Source organism: Poecilia latipinna, unplaced genomic scaffold (assembly GCF_001443285.1).
Source record: "Poecilia latipinna isolate Pla-1442-1.1 unplaced genomic scaffold, P_latipinna-1.0 Scaffold3172, whole genome shotgun sequence".
NCBI lineage: Eukaryota > Metazoa > Chordata > Actinopteri > Cyprinodontiformes > Poeciliidae > Poecilia > Poecilia latipinna.
In genome coordinates, this window is record NW_015115788.1 from 25,925 (window position 1) to 39,466 (window position 13,542).

General features: G+C 37.2%; 2 protein-coding genes across 2 annotated transcripts in view; both read right to left on the minus strand.

Annotated features, from left to right (window-relative positions):
* Nucleotides 1–7,284, minus strand: part of auh (AU RNA binding protein/enoyl-CoA hydratase) — a 19,833-nt gene extending 12,549 nt beyond the window's left edge. The window contains exons 1-4 of the mRNA XM_015023025.1: nt 7,003–7,284; nt 4,103–4,170; nt 3,416–3,503; nt 3,146–3,232 (exon numbers count right to left, since the gene is read on the minus strand). Of these exons, the coding sequence (XP_014878511.1) occupies nt 3,146–3,232; nt 3,416–3,503; nt 4,103–4,170; nt 7,003–7,195 (436 nt within the window). The 5' untranslated portion in view covers nt 7,196–7,284. The remainder of the gene's footprint in view (nt 1–3,145; nt 3,233–3,415; nt 3,504–4,102; nt 4,171–7,002) is intronic.
* Nucleotides 7,285–10,293: 3,009 nt separating this feature from the next.
* nfil3 (nuclear factor, interleukin 3 regulated) overlaps nt 10,294–13,542 on the minus strand; it is a 15,803-nt gene continuing 12,554 nt past the window's right edge. The window contains exon 2 of the mRNA XM_015023023.1: nt 10,294–12,385. Coding sequence (XP_014878509.1) covers nt 11,150–12,310 — 1,161 coding nt within the window. The 5' untranslated portion in view covers nt 12,311–12,385 and the 3' untranslated portion in view covers nt 10,294–11,149. The remainder of the gene's footprint in view (nt 12,386–13,542) is intronic.

The window sequence follows — 13,542 nt, forward strand, 5'->3', positions numbered from 1 at the left end:
GAAGGCCTAAGGGGAACACTGACTTGCTGAGAAGGTTGTTACTACCACCAGGGAGAGAAATAAAACATGCAGGATTCCGGCCCCCGAGGACCCACTTTGGCCACCCCTGTTCTAAGGGATACACAGTGAGGGTATCGTGACATGTTTATAAGAGCGATTTTCTGTTGTCCTTCCATGGAAGCGGGCAGCATCCAGACGAACATTAAAACACTAATATAAGTTGCTGCTTTGACATGATCATAGCACTGCCAAAACATATGCACAAAAATCCTGAATAAAACATAAAATATTTGAAAATCAGACTCCAGACAAGTGAATCACAGCAACATCATCAGCCGGTGTAACGCTGAACTGATGCGGTGAAGCTACTAGTAGCAGGAGAGGAGCTGCGCCAAAAGCTAACAAACACTGAAGAGAAGAAGAGCTGCCATCGATACAGTTGCAGCCAAGCATGTTTTAATGTTACACAATATAGTTTTAGGAAGTTGCTCAAAGTCTAAACTGGTATTGTTGTGCATTTAAGGTGTAAAGTTTACCTTCAAGCAAATGCCCCCCCTTTGTAAAAATTTCCGCCAGCGCCCCCTGCCGTCCTCTGAGCACCCCTATTGAGAAATGCTGCTCTAAATAGTAGAATCATGTGCAGAAGTTGGACATTTAAAGAATAAAGATGCTTTCTATCCATAAAGAAGCATTCACAAAGTGAGAATGGCTTGACTGAAGGATGACTGCAGTTGTACAGGTACCGCTTCTTTAAGTTTTGCTCAGAGTTCCAGGATGATCAGTCTGGATTATGTAAACCCTAATAAACCATCATGAACATTTCCCAGCAGATCAATATGATCAATCGCTCCCTCTGAATCCTTCCATTGGATATGTGCCACAATTACATTGTGCCGCGTAATTGTGGTTTTGCGCTGCTACTTATGTACGTTTGATTGCCTACACACCTTGTTTGGAGTTAATCTGCTGATCCAACCCTATTTTCTTTTTTTACTGAGAATGAAATGACCCCATAGATGCATTTCATGTGCTTCAGCACACAGACCAATGTGTTACATCTTTATGAGACAAAAACTGAGGAAAAGTACTATTTACATTAGGGTGAAGTTTTCACATCCTTTTATTTTTATTTTCTTTATTTTGTGTGCATGTTAGGTTATTGTCTGAGGATAAATGCAGTTTAGTTTCATTGTTTACATTTAAACAATAAAATATTAAAACCATGAAAAAAACACCGGGTTTGATGCTTCTTGGTCTAAATAACTAAATCCCCTCAAGATTTCAGTGTATTTTAAGTGAGTTTTGACGCTTTGTAGTTTGATATTGTCCACAGAAAAATTTTGAGTGGCTACCGCACATTTTCACACCAGCAAAAAAGTGTGCGTATATTTGCGCAAACTTTGACGCAAAGTTAATTTTTATACATGCCGACTTGTGCATAAAATATGGCGCCGCACATACGCACGCTTTATGCATGAGGCCCCTGGACTTCACCAAAGCCCCATTTTGACTGCTGTGCTCAGTGGATTAGCACTTCAAGCCCGGTCCCATCCACGCCCTAAAATACTCAGAGCTGTGGTTCCAATTGGGCCGGCCAGACAGAGTTGGTTTGAAGTCATTGACGATCTCTGAGAGATCTGGAAGATGACTCGTCACTGGGTAACACAGGAGTGTTACCCAACTTTCATGATGTCTGTCATTCATGATGTCTGTCATTTTGACAGTCTGTGTCAAAAATTCCTGATAATTCATTCTTACCTGTCAGTTTTAAATTATAATAATGTCATATTCAATTGCACTGTATTTCATTATGTCTAAAAAGTATTCAATGGAGAATCCACATCATGCCATCACACATCAAGCAGATAAATAAATGCACCCTTTTTCTCCACAATGAAAAAAAAAACAACACTGACTGTGGTCTCAATAACTACATATAAACAATAAAATTAAATGATTGCATTTAAATTATGAGCTACTCATCTATAGTGGCTTGAATTTATGTAATCTCACAACTTGTTTTTAATTAAATTTTAATTCATTATTGTGTCACCTCACACACTTTGCAGATAACATTCCTGGTCTGACTGTTTAAACCCAAACCACATTCAGATAATCAAAGTTTTTGCTCCCGTCTTTCTAACGAGCTCTTCTCTTGCTCTCAGCCATGCTACTTCCTGCTTGCTCTATGGGTTGAAGGCAGTCGATTATGTCATCAACAAGCATTACCGCGGTTAGCTGGTAGAACACATATCTCTATCATAGCCCAAATTTCTATAGTTTCTACTATATATATGGTATACAATAATTTGGTCAAATTCAACCATATTTAAACATTTCTCCAATTGAAGTAATCAGAAGTCGGCAGCGCTCTCGTTCCAGTGGGAGAATTCCCACAAGCCGCAGCGGTAGTTCAGCTGGACCAGACAGGAGTCCAGGTTGGAGACAAATGAGAATTTTGTGAACGATTTACTTAAAAGGTAAAACGTTCCTTTTAAGCCGATTTAATCATTTTCCTCAGTGGCTTCCTCTCTGACAAGCAAATACAAAAGGAGTTTGATCGGTCAATGAGTAACAAACATCTAGATTGATGGCCTTTGCAGCTTCAGCAGGAAATTCATTGATAAGACGGTTCTCACCCACTGTTGAGACAACATTCTACAAATACAACCTGGGTTAGTAATTATTTACACAAATGTATTTTCTGAACATAGGATTCTGCTTTTCTGTTCTATGTTTGAATTTATAAAATGCTGCTGCATTTGGTGGCACTCTAGGGAAAATAAAAGCTTTGCTTGCAGCTGAAAGTAGTTTGTGTGCCATTACAAACTTAATTGGTTGTTGTTTTGTCTGTGAGCTGCTTCGCTTGGCTTCAATAAAGCATTATTAATGTAATTAAAAGAGTAACTCACAGGCAGAATAAAAAATAGCTCTTAAAAAACCACCATGGAATGGTTCAGCCTATCACTTATGGTCAATAAATTCATCCAGTCACCAAACTTTGTCCAATACAATTTATTTTGGAAAATGTCTAGGTCGTCTAGTTCTACTATATTTATGATAGAACACTGGTGTCAAAGTATAGCAAGAAGAGGAAGAAAGAAGAGGAGCAAATAAACTACCTAATGAACTCTGAAGTTCTTACCCAGCTCTGTGATGAGGGCTCTTGCTTTTGAAACAAACGGTCCCACCTCACTTTGATGCATCTTTGCCCTCTCTTTCAGATCTGCACCTATACACAGAAACAAAATCACAGCATCAACTTTGTGTCTTAGCCTCCTGTTGCAAGATGAACCATTAAGGGCCATCTGCTGTGGTTTCTGAACATAGCATTCTTAAGAACAAATAAGCACTTGGCACATTTACACAAAACTTTACATCTAAAGGTAAAACAGCATAGTTCCCAAGAGCATACCTGCACAGAAAATACCAGGAACCAAGCTGGATAAAATAACACTGCGCACTTTGTTATTCTTCTTAATATCCTCTACAGCCTCAAACATCTGGAAGAAAAAGACAAGACAATAAAACAAAAGCTGATATATTACAGAAGATGTGTTCCATTATCCAAGTCTGTAAACCTAATGTGACACAGGATGAAACAGAGGAAACTAGAATGGACTTTTCCAAAAACAGTCCATGTTACACATTAACAGTAACATTACATGACTGTTAATGTTGCATCATTAACAGTCATGTAATGATGTAACGTCACATCATTAAATTTTTTGCACAGGATACAAATGCATATCCAAATCAGTAGATGCCACATCGATTCAGGAAAATGAGTATCAAGAAATCGATTGTAATTTTAAATCCAACTTGCTTCTGTTTCTCAAGCGTTTTTGATTATCTTTAGTCAATGTTTTACACTCAATTTAAACAAGGCATCAAACGAACATTATCAAGGAAAGACCAAATATCATTTTGTGAAAACCCCATCAATGGATACCTTCAGATTTCAAAAGTAGCCTTAAAGCACAAATCCACAAAAATATTAAACATTTAGAAATTTATCAAAATAACTTAGAAATGATTTAATGAGAGTCAAGTAATTCTAAAATGATTTTTTAAAAACAGAAAGGTAAAAAAAAATACATACCATGTTGACAAGATTTTTGCTTATGGAGTTTTTGGCTTTTGGTCGATTTATCCCAACAACAACAATTCCTGAAACAGAGATGCAATATGATGATATAGTTCAGGATGGACCAATATATAAATTTCATTCTGAAATTGATGTTCGATATTCATATTATTGTAATGGAAGACAACTGATAATTATATATTTCCCCTTTCCTTTCAACAACATAAAAAAACAACAACGCCACACGCATTGCTTCTCTGCTTCAGTAAAACAAAAACACAAACAAACAAAAAAACACAAAATACCTTGGTGCATCACTGTCTCTTAACCAAAACAATATCCCATGACAAACCCCCTAACCCTCCTGAAACACAAATGGCAACAAGGTGGAAAGACAGTGGTTGTTAATATCAGCCCAGTTTAACTAATCAAGCTGATACCGAGATGTTCAAAATAGACCAACATCAGCCAATATTATTTTTAACATGCGACATACTCAACAAGATGATGAAGTTTTTTCCATGCTCAGGCAGGGTGTCATGTATGCAACACATCTCTAACACAAAACATATGACAATAAGGGGCAGTTTATGGAATCGGGGGCTCCTGGACATACAGTGCCTTGTGAAAATATTTGGCCCCCTTAAACTTTTCAAACTTTTGCAGCTTTTCAGACTTAAAACATAAAGATCTAAAACTTTTATTATTTTGTGAAGAATCAACAAGTGGGACAATTGTGAGGTGGAACGAAATGTATTGGATATTTTAAACTTTTTTAACAAATAAAAAACCGCAAAGTGGGGCGTACAATATTATTCGGCCGCCTTGTGTTAATACTTTGTAGCGCCGCCTTTTGCTGCGATTACAGCTGCAAGTCACTTGGGGTATGTCTATCAGTTTTGCACATCAAGAGACTGAAATTCTTGCTCATTCTTCCTTGCAAACAGCTGGAGCTCAGTCAGGTTGGATGAAGAGCGCTTGTGAACAGCAGTTTTCAGCTCTTTCCACAGATTCTCGATTGGATTCAGGTCTGGACTTTGACTTGGCCATATCTTTCTAAGTAACTGTTCAATAAAATATCTGAAAATACAATTTAAATGTACCTCTCAGAAAGTGGGCGTTACAAACTCTGGCATTGTTAATTTCTGCACCTCCTGCTGAACTGGCCCAAGGTATAAGCAAACTAAGCAGTTGCTTGGGGCCCCATGGCCTCTAAGGGGCACCTGAGTGGAGCCATTTTTTAAATTTTTTTTTTTACGATTTCTGTCATTATAACAATACAAAATTTCATTATTAAGTGATTTCTTTTTTACAATAACACATATTTGATCATGTATGTAGAAATTATTATTTTTATGGACAAAAACAAAAAAATGAATTGCTCTTCGGGGCCCGCTGGTAGCCGTGCTTCATGCTTCCCCGGTAATATGAGCTGCAATGTATAGTGCTCATCCAAACGTCCAAAGCTCCAGTAGAAGATGACTTTGCAAAAGAATGTTGCAAAAAACAGCTTATCCTTCAGGGAGAGAGAAAAGAAAGAAGAAGAATAGAAAACAGCCAAAATAAAGGTTTGTTTTCATGCGTCTTGGTAATGTAATATTTATCAAAAAGATTTGTGTTTGATAGCGCCCTTGAACAGTCCAGTTCAACAGCTAAACATTTATGCTAGCATCTTTGTGTTTGTGTGAAACTGGGTCTTAACTGTAAATGAGTTGATCTCGTGGTTGGCCCTGGATGTTTCTGAGTTTTTTTTTGCTTCAAATCAGCGTGTTTGATAAAGTTTGATAAGAATAATTAAAACTTCTCAATGTTTGACATTGTCTAGCAAAATGTTTTTACGTCAGGCTACATAGCTGCTACATTAATAAATCCATGAGCTACTCTGAGTTATAGTTGGTAATATGTTGTTTGCTGCTGAGCATAATCATTTATCTTACATCAGCTTCTAAGATATGCGAAACTTTTGTTAAAATTATTTGGATGCTCAGAATCAGTCCAGTACCGGTCCACATTCTCAGGGGAGAAAGACTCGCCTGGTATAAATTAAATTTTTAGCTATTGGAATTACATTTTAGATAAATTAATTTAATCAAAGCATGTCATGAATATGTGTGTGTAAGTATTACAATTTAAGTTGGGCTGCACCGATTGCAGTTTTCTGGCCGATTGCCGAGCTTTAAAAAACCTGCCGATTTTGATTTTGGCTAACACCTTCTTTTTTTGTCTGAAATGTCACTAAACATAGCAAGAAAGTCACTGAGTTTGCCACAGTGGGGTGAATATTAACTCCAAATGTGCAGACATGACCCGGTGAACCGGTCCCCCAGTGACTGATAAGCCAGTAGACGCCAGGCTTCACTTGCTGGCGGAATATCAAATACTTATATTCTCCAATTGACACAGGAGGTCAAAAGGGATCCAGGAAGTAAGGTGATGTAACTTTTTCCAAAGTTAGAAATGTTTTGTAGATATCTTAGGTTTAAAAAAAGGCATTTTTGTAATTAAATCACTTGCTCTTCCAGATATATATATATATATATATATATATATATATATATATATATATATATATATATATATAACACACAATCTTTTGAAAGTCCTTAATATTTAATGATGTGTGCTTATTTTTCCTCATGACTGACTGTTTTGGTCACAAAATATAAACTACTGCCTTTAAAATAGGAACATCCTGTCACAGGAGGTGTTGCTCTGGCGGAGAGTGATGAAATATTAATAGTAATAATTAATAGTAATTAATATTAATAGTCTTCCGGATTCAGTCACGAGGCAGTTTTTCATTCGGAAAGGAAGGATCTATCGGATGTACTTAACATTTTCGGTGTGTCAAAACTGAATAATGTGAGACATTCGATACTATTACCACAAAGCATCAGCACCGGGGAACTACGTACCCGCGTCTTCCCCATCCAGATACCGGACCTTCAGGTCATCCCTGGAGTCATAACTGTATTGCCGTGTTGCACCTATGGGGCGACTGAAACAGCAACCTCTCTGCTGTCGCCAGCAAATGTATGGAGCTCTGTTCCGATTCACGTACACTCTGGAGGTTAACCACAGGGACAAACGTCCCACTGCAGCAGCCATGACCGTGAACTACAGAGGTCTTCTTCTTCTTCTTCTTCTTCTTCTTCTTCTTCTTCTTCTTCTTCTCGATTTTTATTTGCGGTTGGCAAAAAAAAAAAAAAAGTTAAGTAGCACTACTGTCACCTACTGGTATGGAGTATGGTTCATGAGGATAAAGAGAGTAGAGTTTCCAATCAATCATTTTCCATTCCCACATATTCCAACTTCTGGTTATGCAAGATAAAATTCGATTTTTTCCTTCCTAATACCAGGGGTGAAAGTAGTTTTAAATTCGTGGGGGTACTATGACAAAAGTTTATATATATATATATATGTGTGTGTGTGTGTGTGTGTGTGTGTGTGTGTGTGTGTGTGTGTGCGTATTATGGAAATTTATATATGTTTCCATGAATATATATAAATTCATGGGAAAAGGACTTAGACTAAAGTCATTTTCCTTATTAAGCCTTTCACTGGACTCAGCTGATTGTATTTGAGTAAGAGAAATGTAGAATTTATTGAAGAAACAATTTGCATTGCTCCTTTAATAAGTTTTAAAGTTTGGCTGTATTGAATATCTATCTAAAATCCAATAATATAAAATTATTTCCTGAGAGATAATAATAATAATAATAATAATAATAATAATAATAAATAAATGAAAAATACACTTAGTTAAAATTGTAAAAGAAATTCATGTCTAAAGTTAACGATAATTAAGATAAATGATTAAATTTAAACTAAATATCTCTAAAATGTTAGAATTTTTTGTATATGTTTTGTAGGTATGTTCTTCATTGTTCACCTGTGCAAATAAAATTGAGTGAGTTATGAAAACTTAACCACCTGAGCAAGAAAAATGAAAATCAATTCAGCAGGTTTCTAACTAAAGAATGCAAACTTTGACATATGTTAGAAATAAGTAAAACACAAACTTGTCACAAGCTCTTAGAGAGCTCAGAGTTCTAGTACAAGAACTGCTGTAGGGAGGGTGAGATGGCAAAATATATCCATCTCTTGAGTGATGCGGGGGTTAGTGTAAACACAATAGAGTAGCGTATCAATTGTGTGCGGTCTGGTGTAATTCTGTAAAATTATTAAACAACTTGAAGCTCATCTTGTCACCCTATCGCACAAACAATGGACTGTTAGTGTTTATATAGAGGACAATTGAACAACATTTCACTTTTTGTCACATAAACAGAACTTTCCTCATTCTATCTTAATGGGATTTTATGTGAAAGACCAAGACAAAATATACAGCACAAATATGAAGTTGAATTTATGATTTTCAAATATTTTTATGAATGAAAATTTAAAGTATGGTAAGCATTTGTATTCAACTTACCCATTACAGGATGTAAAAGCCTCAGAAATTTATTAACAGACATTTGTGAACAAATAACATCATAAAGAACAGAGCAGGCAGCTCAGGGACACTACTGAGAAGTTCTCAACAGTGACAGGTTTAGCAGTAGCATACTAAACTGCAAACATACATTTGGTCAGTGTCAGTTTTAAACTACATGACTTGGGTCAAACTTTTTGGGTTTCCTTCCACAAAGTTATCACATTAGTTTGCTGGAGTTCTGGCTCATTCCTCCTGACAGAACTGGTGAGCAGTCCATATTGTAGGTCGCTTGAAATTTTAAGGTCGTCCTACAACTTCTCCATTAGACTGAGATCAAGGTTTTGTTATGGCCACAACCAAACATTGCCATTGTTGTCCTTAAGTCACTTTGAAACCAAAGTGATTTTAAGTTTAGGGTTATTGTCCATTTGAAAGACCAATCTGGACCCAAGTTCTTACTTCTTGATTGATGTCTTTGGATTTGCTTCAATATTTCCATTTAATGTTCTTTCTTCCTAATGACATCTATTTTATGAAATGTGACAGTTCCTCTGTTTCATCAGACCACAATACATGTCTCCAAAGATGAAGATCTGTGTCCTTCTGTGCATTTTCAAACTGCAATCTGGCTTTTTATATATCTTTTGAAGTAACGGTTTCTTCCTTGCCTAGTGGCCTTTCACCCCATGATAGGACAGAACACATTTCACTGTGGTTGATGACACTGCCTTACCAGTTTCTGCCAGCATTTACACTAGGTCTTTGGCTTTTGTTTCATTTTAAGGTCAGATCAAATAAGTTTGGTGATTACTGGCAGGCAAAATGTTCAAGAGCTTCACATGGATATTATTTTCATCCCAGTAAAGTTAGTTTATACTTCTATTAAACACTGGAAATTTTATACATTAATCATTTGCTTATATTAAAAAAAAAGTTCAAAATGGGTTGACCTGGTGAAATCAGAATTTTAGAGAACACAGTGGAATTTCAGATGGTACCAAAGTTTCGACAGCTCATTGAAGGTAGACAGTTCAGTTTATTAAACTAGCATGCTATGTATTGTTATATGATGCAATACAAGTTTCAGTTGATGAGTTCTTGTTGTTTTATTTGTAAATTGTAAGCCAATTCAGTAAAAGGTATTTGTTCATTACTAGCTTTTATGAAGTAGCAATATGAACTAATTATGAACTAGTTTATTACTAGTTCATAACTGGAACCTGATCAGGTTCAATCAGGAATCAGATTTGAACCTTTGAGAATTAAGTTTGATAACTACTTTTAAGCCATTTTGCTTTCACCTCAAAACTATGCAGTTATTTGTGTCTATATATCCTCTACAGTTGTATTTATAGTCTGTTATACACTATATTGCCAAAAGTATTCGCTCACTTGCCTTGACTCACATATGAGCTTAAGTGACATCCCATTCTTAACTCACAGGGTTCAATTTGACATCGGTCCTCCCCTTCCATCTAAAACAGCTTTAAATCTTTTGGGAAGGCTGTCCACAAGGTTTAGGATTTAGGAGTGTTTATGGGGATTTTTGACCATTCTTCCAGGAGCACATTAGGGTAGGGTCCAACATCAGGTTGGTTGATGTTGGACAAGAAGGCCTGGCTCTATTGGGTTGTTTTTTTTTACTCAGTGCATGGGTAGGGCATGTCCAGTGGGTAATCAGACAAAATTAATGTTATGGAACGTTATGTGAGGCAACAAATTACTGATCAATTAAATTGGTAAAGTGACTTAAAGGATTATTTAGTTGTTTTTTTTTTAGGGGAGGTTCTGTGAAGTTATGAGTAATAGCTCCCTTACTTGTATCAGAGAGATGTCAAATCACAGAAGATCACAGAAGATTTAAGGATTCAATTATTCCTTGGGGTGGAGTTGGAGTTCTACGATAACTATGTAATTATAGAACTATGTTATCATAGAACAAATAACATAATTTACAGTTTCACAATAGATCATCACGTCTTAAGCAATTTTGTTTACCCAATCTCTGTGTTTCTATGTGAAGTCATGTGGAGTGAGAAAGAGCTGTATCAGCCAACCACTCACTGTAACATGCTGGTCTTCTGTAGTTCTGCCAATAACCAAGTACATTTTGGATTTGCACCAGTTGAGCAGCAGGAATGTCAGGCTCTTGTTTATGTTAAATAAATAAGAACAATACATGGCAAATAATTTAACTCTAAGTGTAGTATTGAATAAACCCCTGAAAGCTGAACAGATATCGTCTCTTAGCATACTTTAATAAACTGTGTTTTCTAAAAAAAAATCACAAGTCTGGGAAAAATTTAACATTTAGTTTTTTTTAAATGTACTCAATATCAGTGTTAACAATGCCACAAGTACTACTTAAAATCCAAAGTACAACAAGATCATATGAACATTCCTTTTATTCATTGTGATATGAACATCAGCATCTCTTTGATAAAGTCTACACATTGATGCTTTTGGCTAACTTTGTTTCAGAATCTTTCACTGTTGTGGTTAATTTTGTCAAAGAAGTCAGTTTTGTTGACACGGTGCCAACACTTTTGGATAAATATCCTCAGTATATGCGTGTTCATAGGAATTTACAATGGTTTTGAACTAGTATTGAGCTTAAGACTTGTTTATTCTGGCAGCCACTGTGTAGAAACACTGCTTTCAGACCCACGGCTCCAGCCTTGCATGTTGGACACCTGTACCGACAAAGGACAGTGAGAAGGCTGCATGTATGCTGAGGAGTTCTGGGTGGTCTGGAAACACACTCCTTCTAAAATGCTGGCAGAAGAATTCTTTGCAAAGGACTCATATTCAGGGTCAGTTGGCTCCATTTTAATTTGGATGGTTCTTGATTTGATTCGTAGTTTATGTGGCAAAGCTGAAGAACTGACATCTGGCACTTTGTGAGTAGAAACAATAACGCTTCTTTGGTCAGCTACAGAAGGCACCAATCCCTTAGGGACTTGCTGCTCATCCTCACCATCTGATGCTTTGCATAAAGAATTTTCATCTGAGTTCCTGGGTGAGTTACTGGATGACCTGGCAGTCTGCATGAATGATGCTGCTTGAGAGTAGACATCAGACAAATGGCTAACCTTGCAATTTTTGTAGAGTTTATATGGTGTACTAGTTTCCTGCCAGGTGGAATTTTCTTCTGGTTCTTCTTTAAAATCTGCTGTCCTATAGACAGTAAAACTTGCTTGACTTGCAGCCCATGTTTCAGGCATGAGAGGTAAGTGTTTGATAGCTGATGCACAGCTTTTGCTTAGCTCTACATGTACAAGATCTCTTTGGAATAAACTCTGGACAGCAGTGGGAGATATCAACTCTTCACGGGAGTTTATTGTGGGGAGACTAGATAAATTTTGAACTTCTTGGGTATATGCTGATGAACTAACTAAGCCAAACTTCATTTTTAAAGACAGCAGTTCTGCCTTGAGGGAGGCATTTTCCTCTCCAAGTGCCATCAGCTTGTTTTCAAGGACCATGTCATTAATGCGTCTCTTCTCTCTTGAGCGCTTGGCAGCTTCATTGTTTTTGCGTCGTCTTTCCCAGTAAATGGTGTCTTTCTTTTCTTCTGGGATGAACTCGCGTTTTCTGCGGCACGTAGATTTAGTCTTGAAAGGAAATGATGAAATTTTGTGAGGTACAAGATTTCTGTTAGATCTATGTAAAGCCACAGCAAGCACCAAGGCATCATCCCCACTGTATGACTCATTGGAGTCAATGTCTTGCTTGACTGATTGCATATTCTTAATGTCAGAGACAGTCAGTATTTTCAAAGGCATTAACTGTGAGCCATAATGATGTTCTGGAACAGCAGTGACCTCTACACCGAACCAGTCCACTTGAATAGAAGAAATCTGTGAACAGACAATTAAAAAAAGATTATTTACCAATACAAAGCAAAAAACAAAAGAAAAGCTCAAAAACTGTCAGGTTTTGTAAAGTTTATATATTTGTGTAATGGAAGAAGTGTCTTCATATGTTAGGAATAAGGGTCAATATCTTAAAAAGGTGAATTTATGTTCTCCAGGACATCAATGCCATTTTACAACACAATCAAGTGAAATTGGGTTCTGTGTCTTTAATAAGTTCCTACCCATTCTGACACTCCCCCTTCAGAACATCATCACAACAGTGCTTCTGCATGATGCTGTTTGCAACTGTTCATAGGAGCACTGTAGCACACCTTGGATTTCCACCAGGTGTTTGCTAATTGCTGCTGCCACTAATCTGGGGCAGAAGCTAAGCTGGGAACTGAAGGAGGAGCTATTGCGTTCCCTCACAATAAGTTTTGCGCTTCCTCACAAAATTATGAGGAAATGTTTGTGCCATAATCCAAGAGCACGCATTTTCAGTCTGAATGCAGGATTTCTTGTCTTTCATGTCTTTTGTTCTCAAAACCTTTAATACGTTTGCTTATTTTGAAAGCAGGACTTCATGTCTTTCTTCTCAAAACTTGTAATGATTGTACTCAAAACTTCTCCTCACGCTCACACTTTGTCTGCTTGCTTTTGAAAATACCTTTTGTCACAGTCACCTGGCAACTTCTCAGCCAATAGTATGAAAGTGTTGTACTGGGTGCATTTGTTTCCTCCTAGCGGACGTGTCTGTGTGGAAACTATTGATTGTAGCAGCCTGCGCCACCCACTGACTATGGGTGGCGTGCCATGACGGACTATCATGAGAATTAAGCTGTCAACATGCTGGCTCTGGTCTGACAACAACTTCAAAATCGTAAGCTTTGCTCCAACCATTAGCCTCCATGTTTACTTCCGCAAACACTGAGCACTTCTTCTTTTTATGGCGGTTGGGAGAACACTGAGAACGCTGACATTATTACGCAACTCTACTGCCCATGCGGGACACTTTTAGGTCGTTTGCCCGTTCAGACTGCAGAACGCATACAGGTCAGGCACGTGCAGAGGGGGTGGCTGGGGGTGCTTGAGCACCTGCCCTTTTTGCTCCTTGCCCCAAAGTGCCCTTTTGGTCAATTTTTTATTTTTTTATTTTTTTA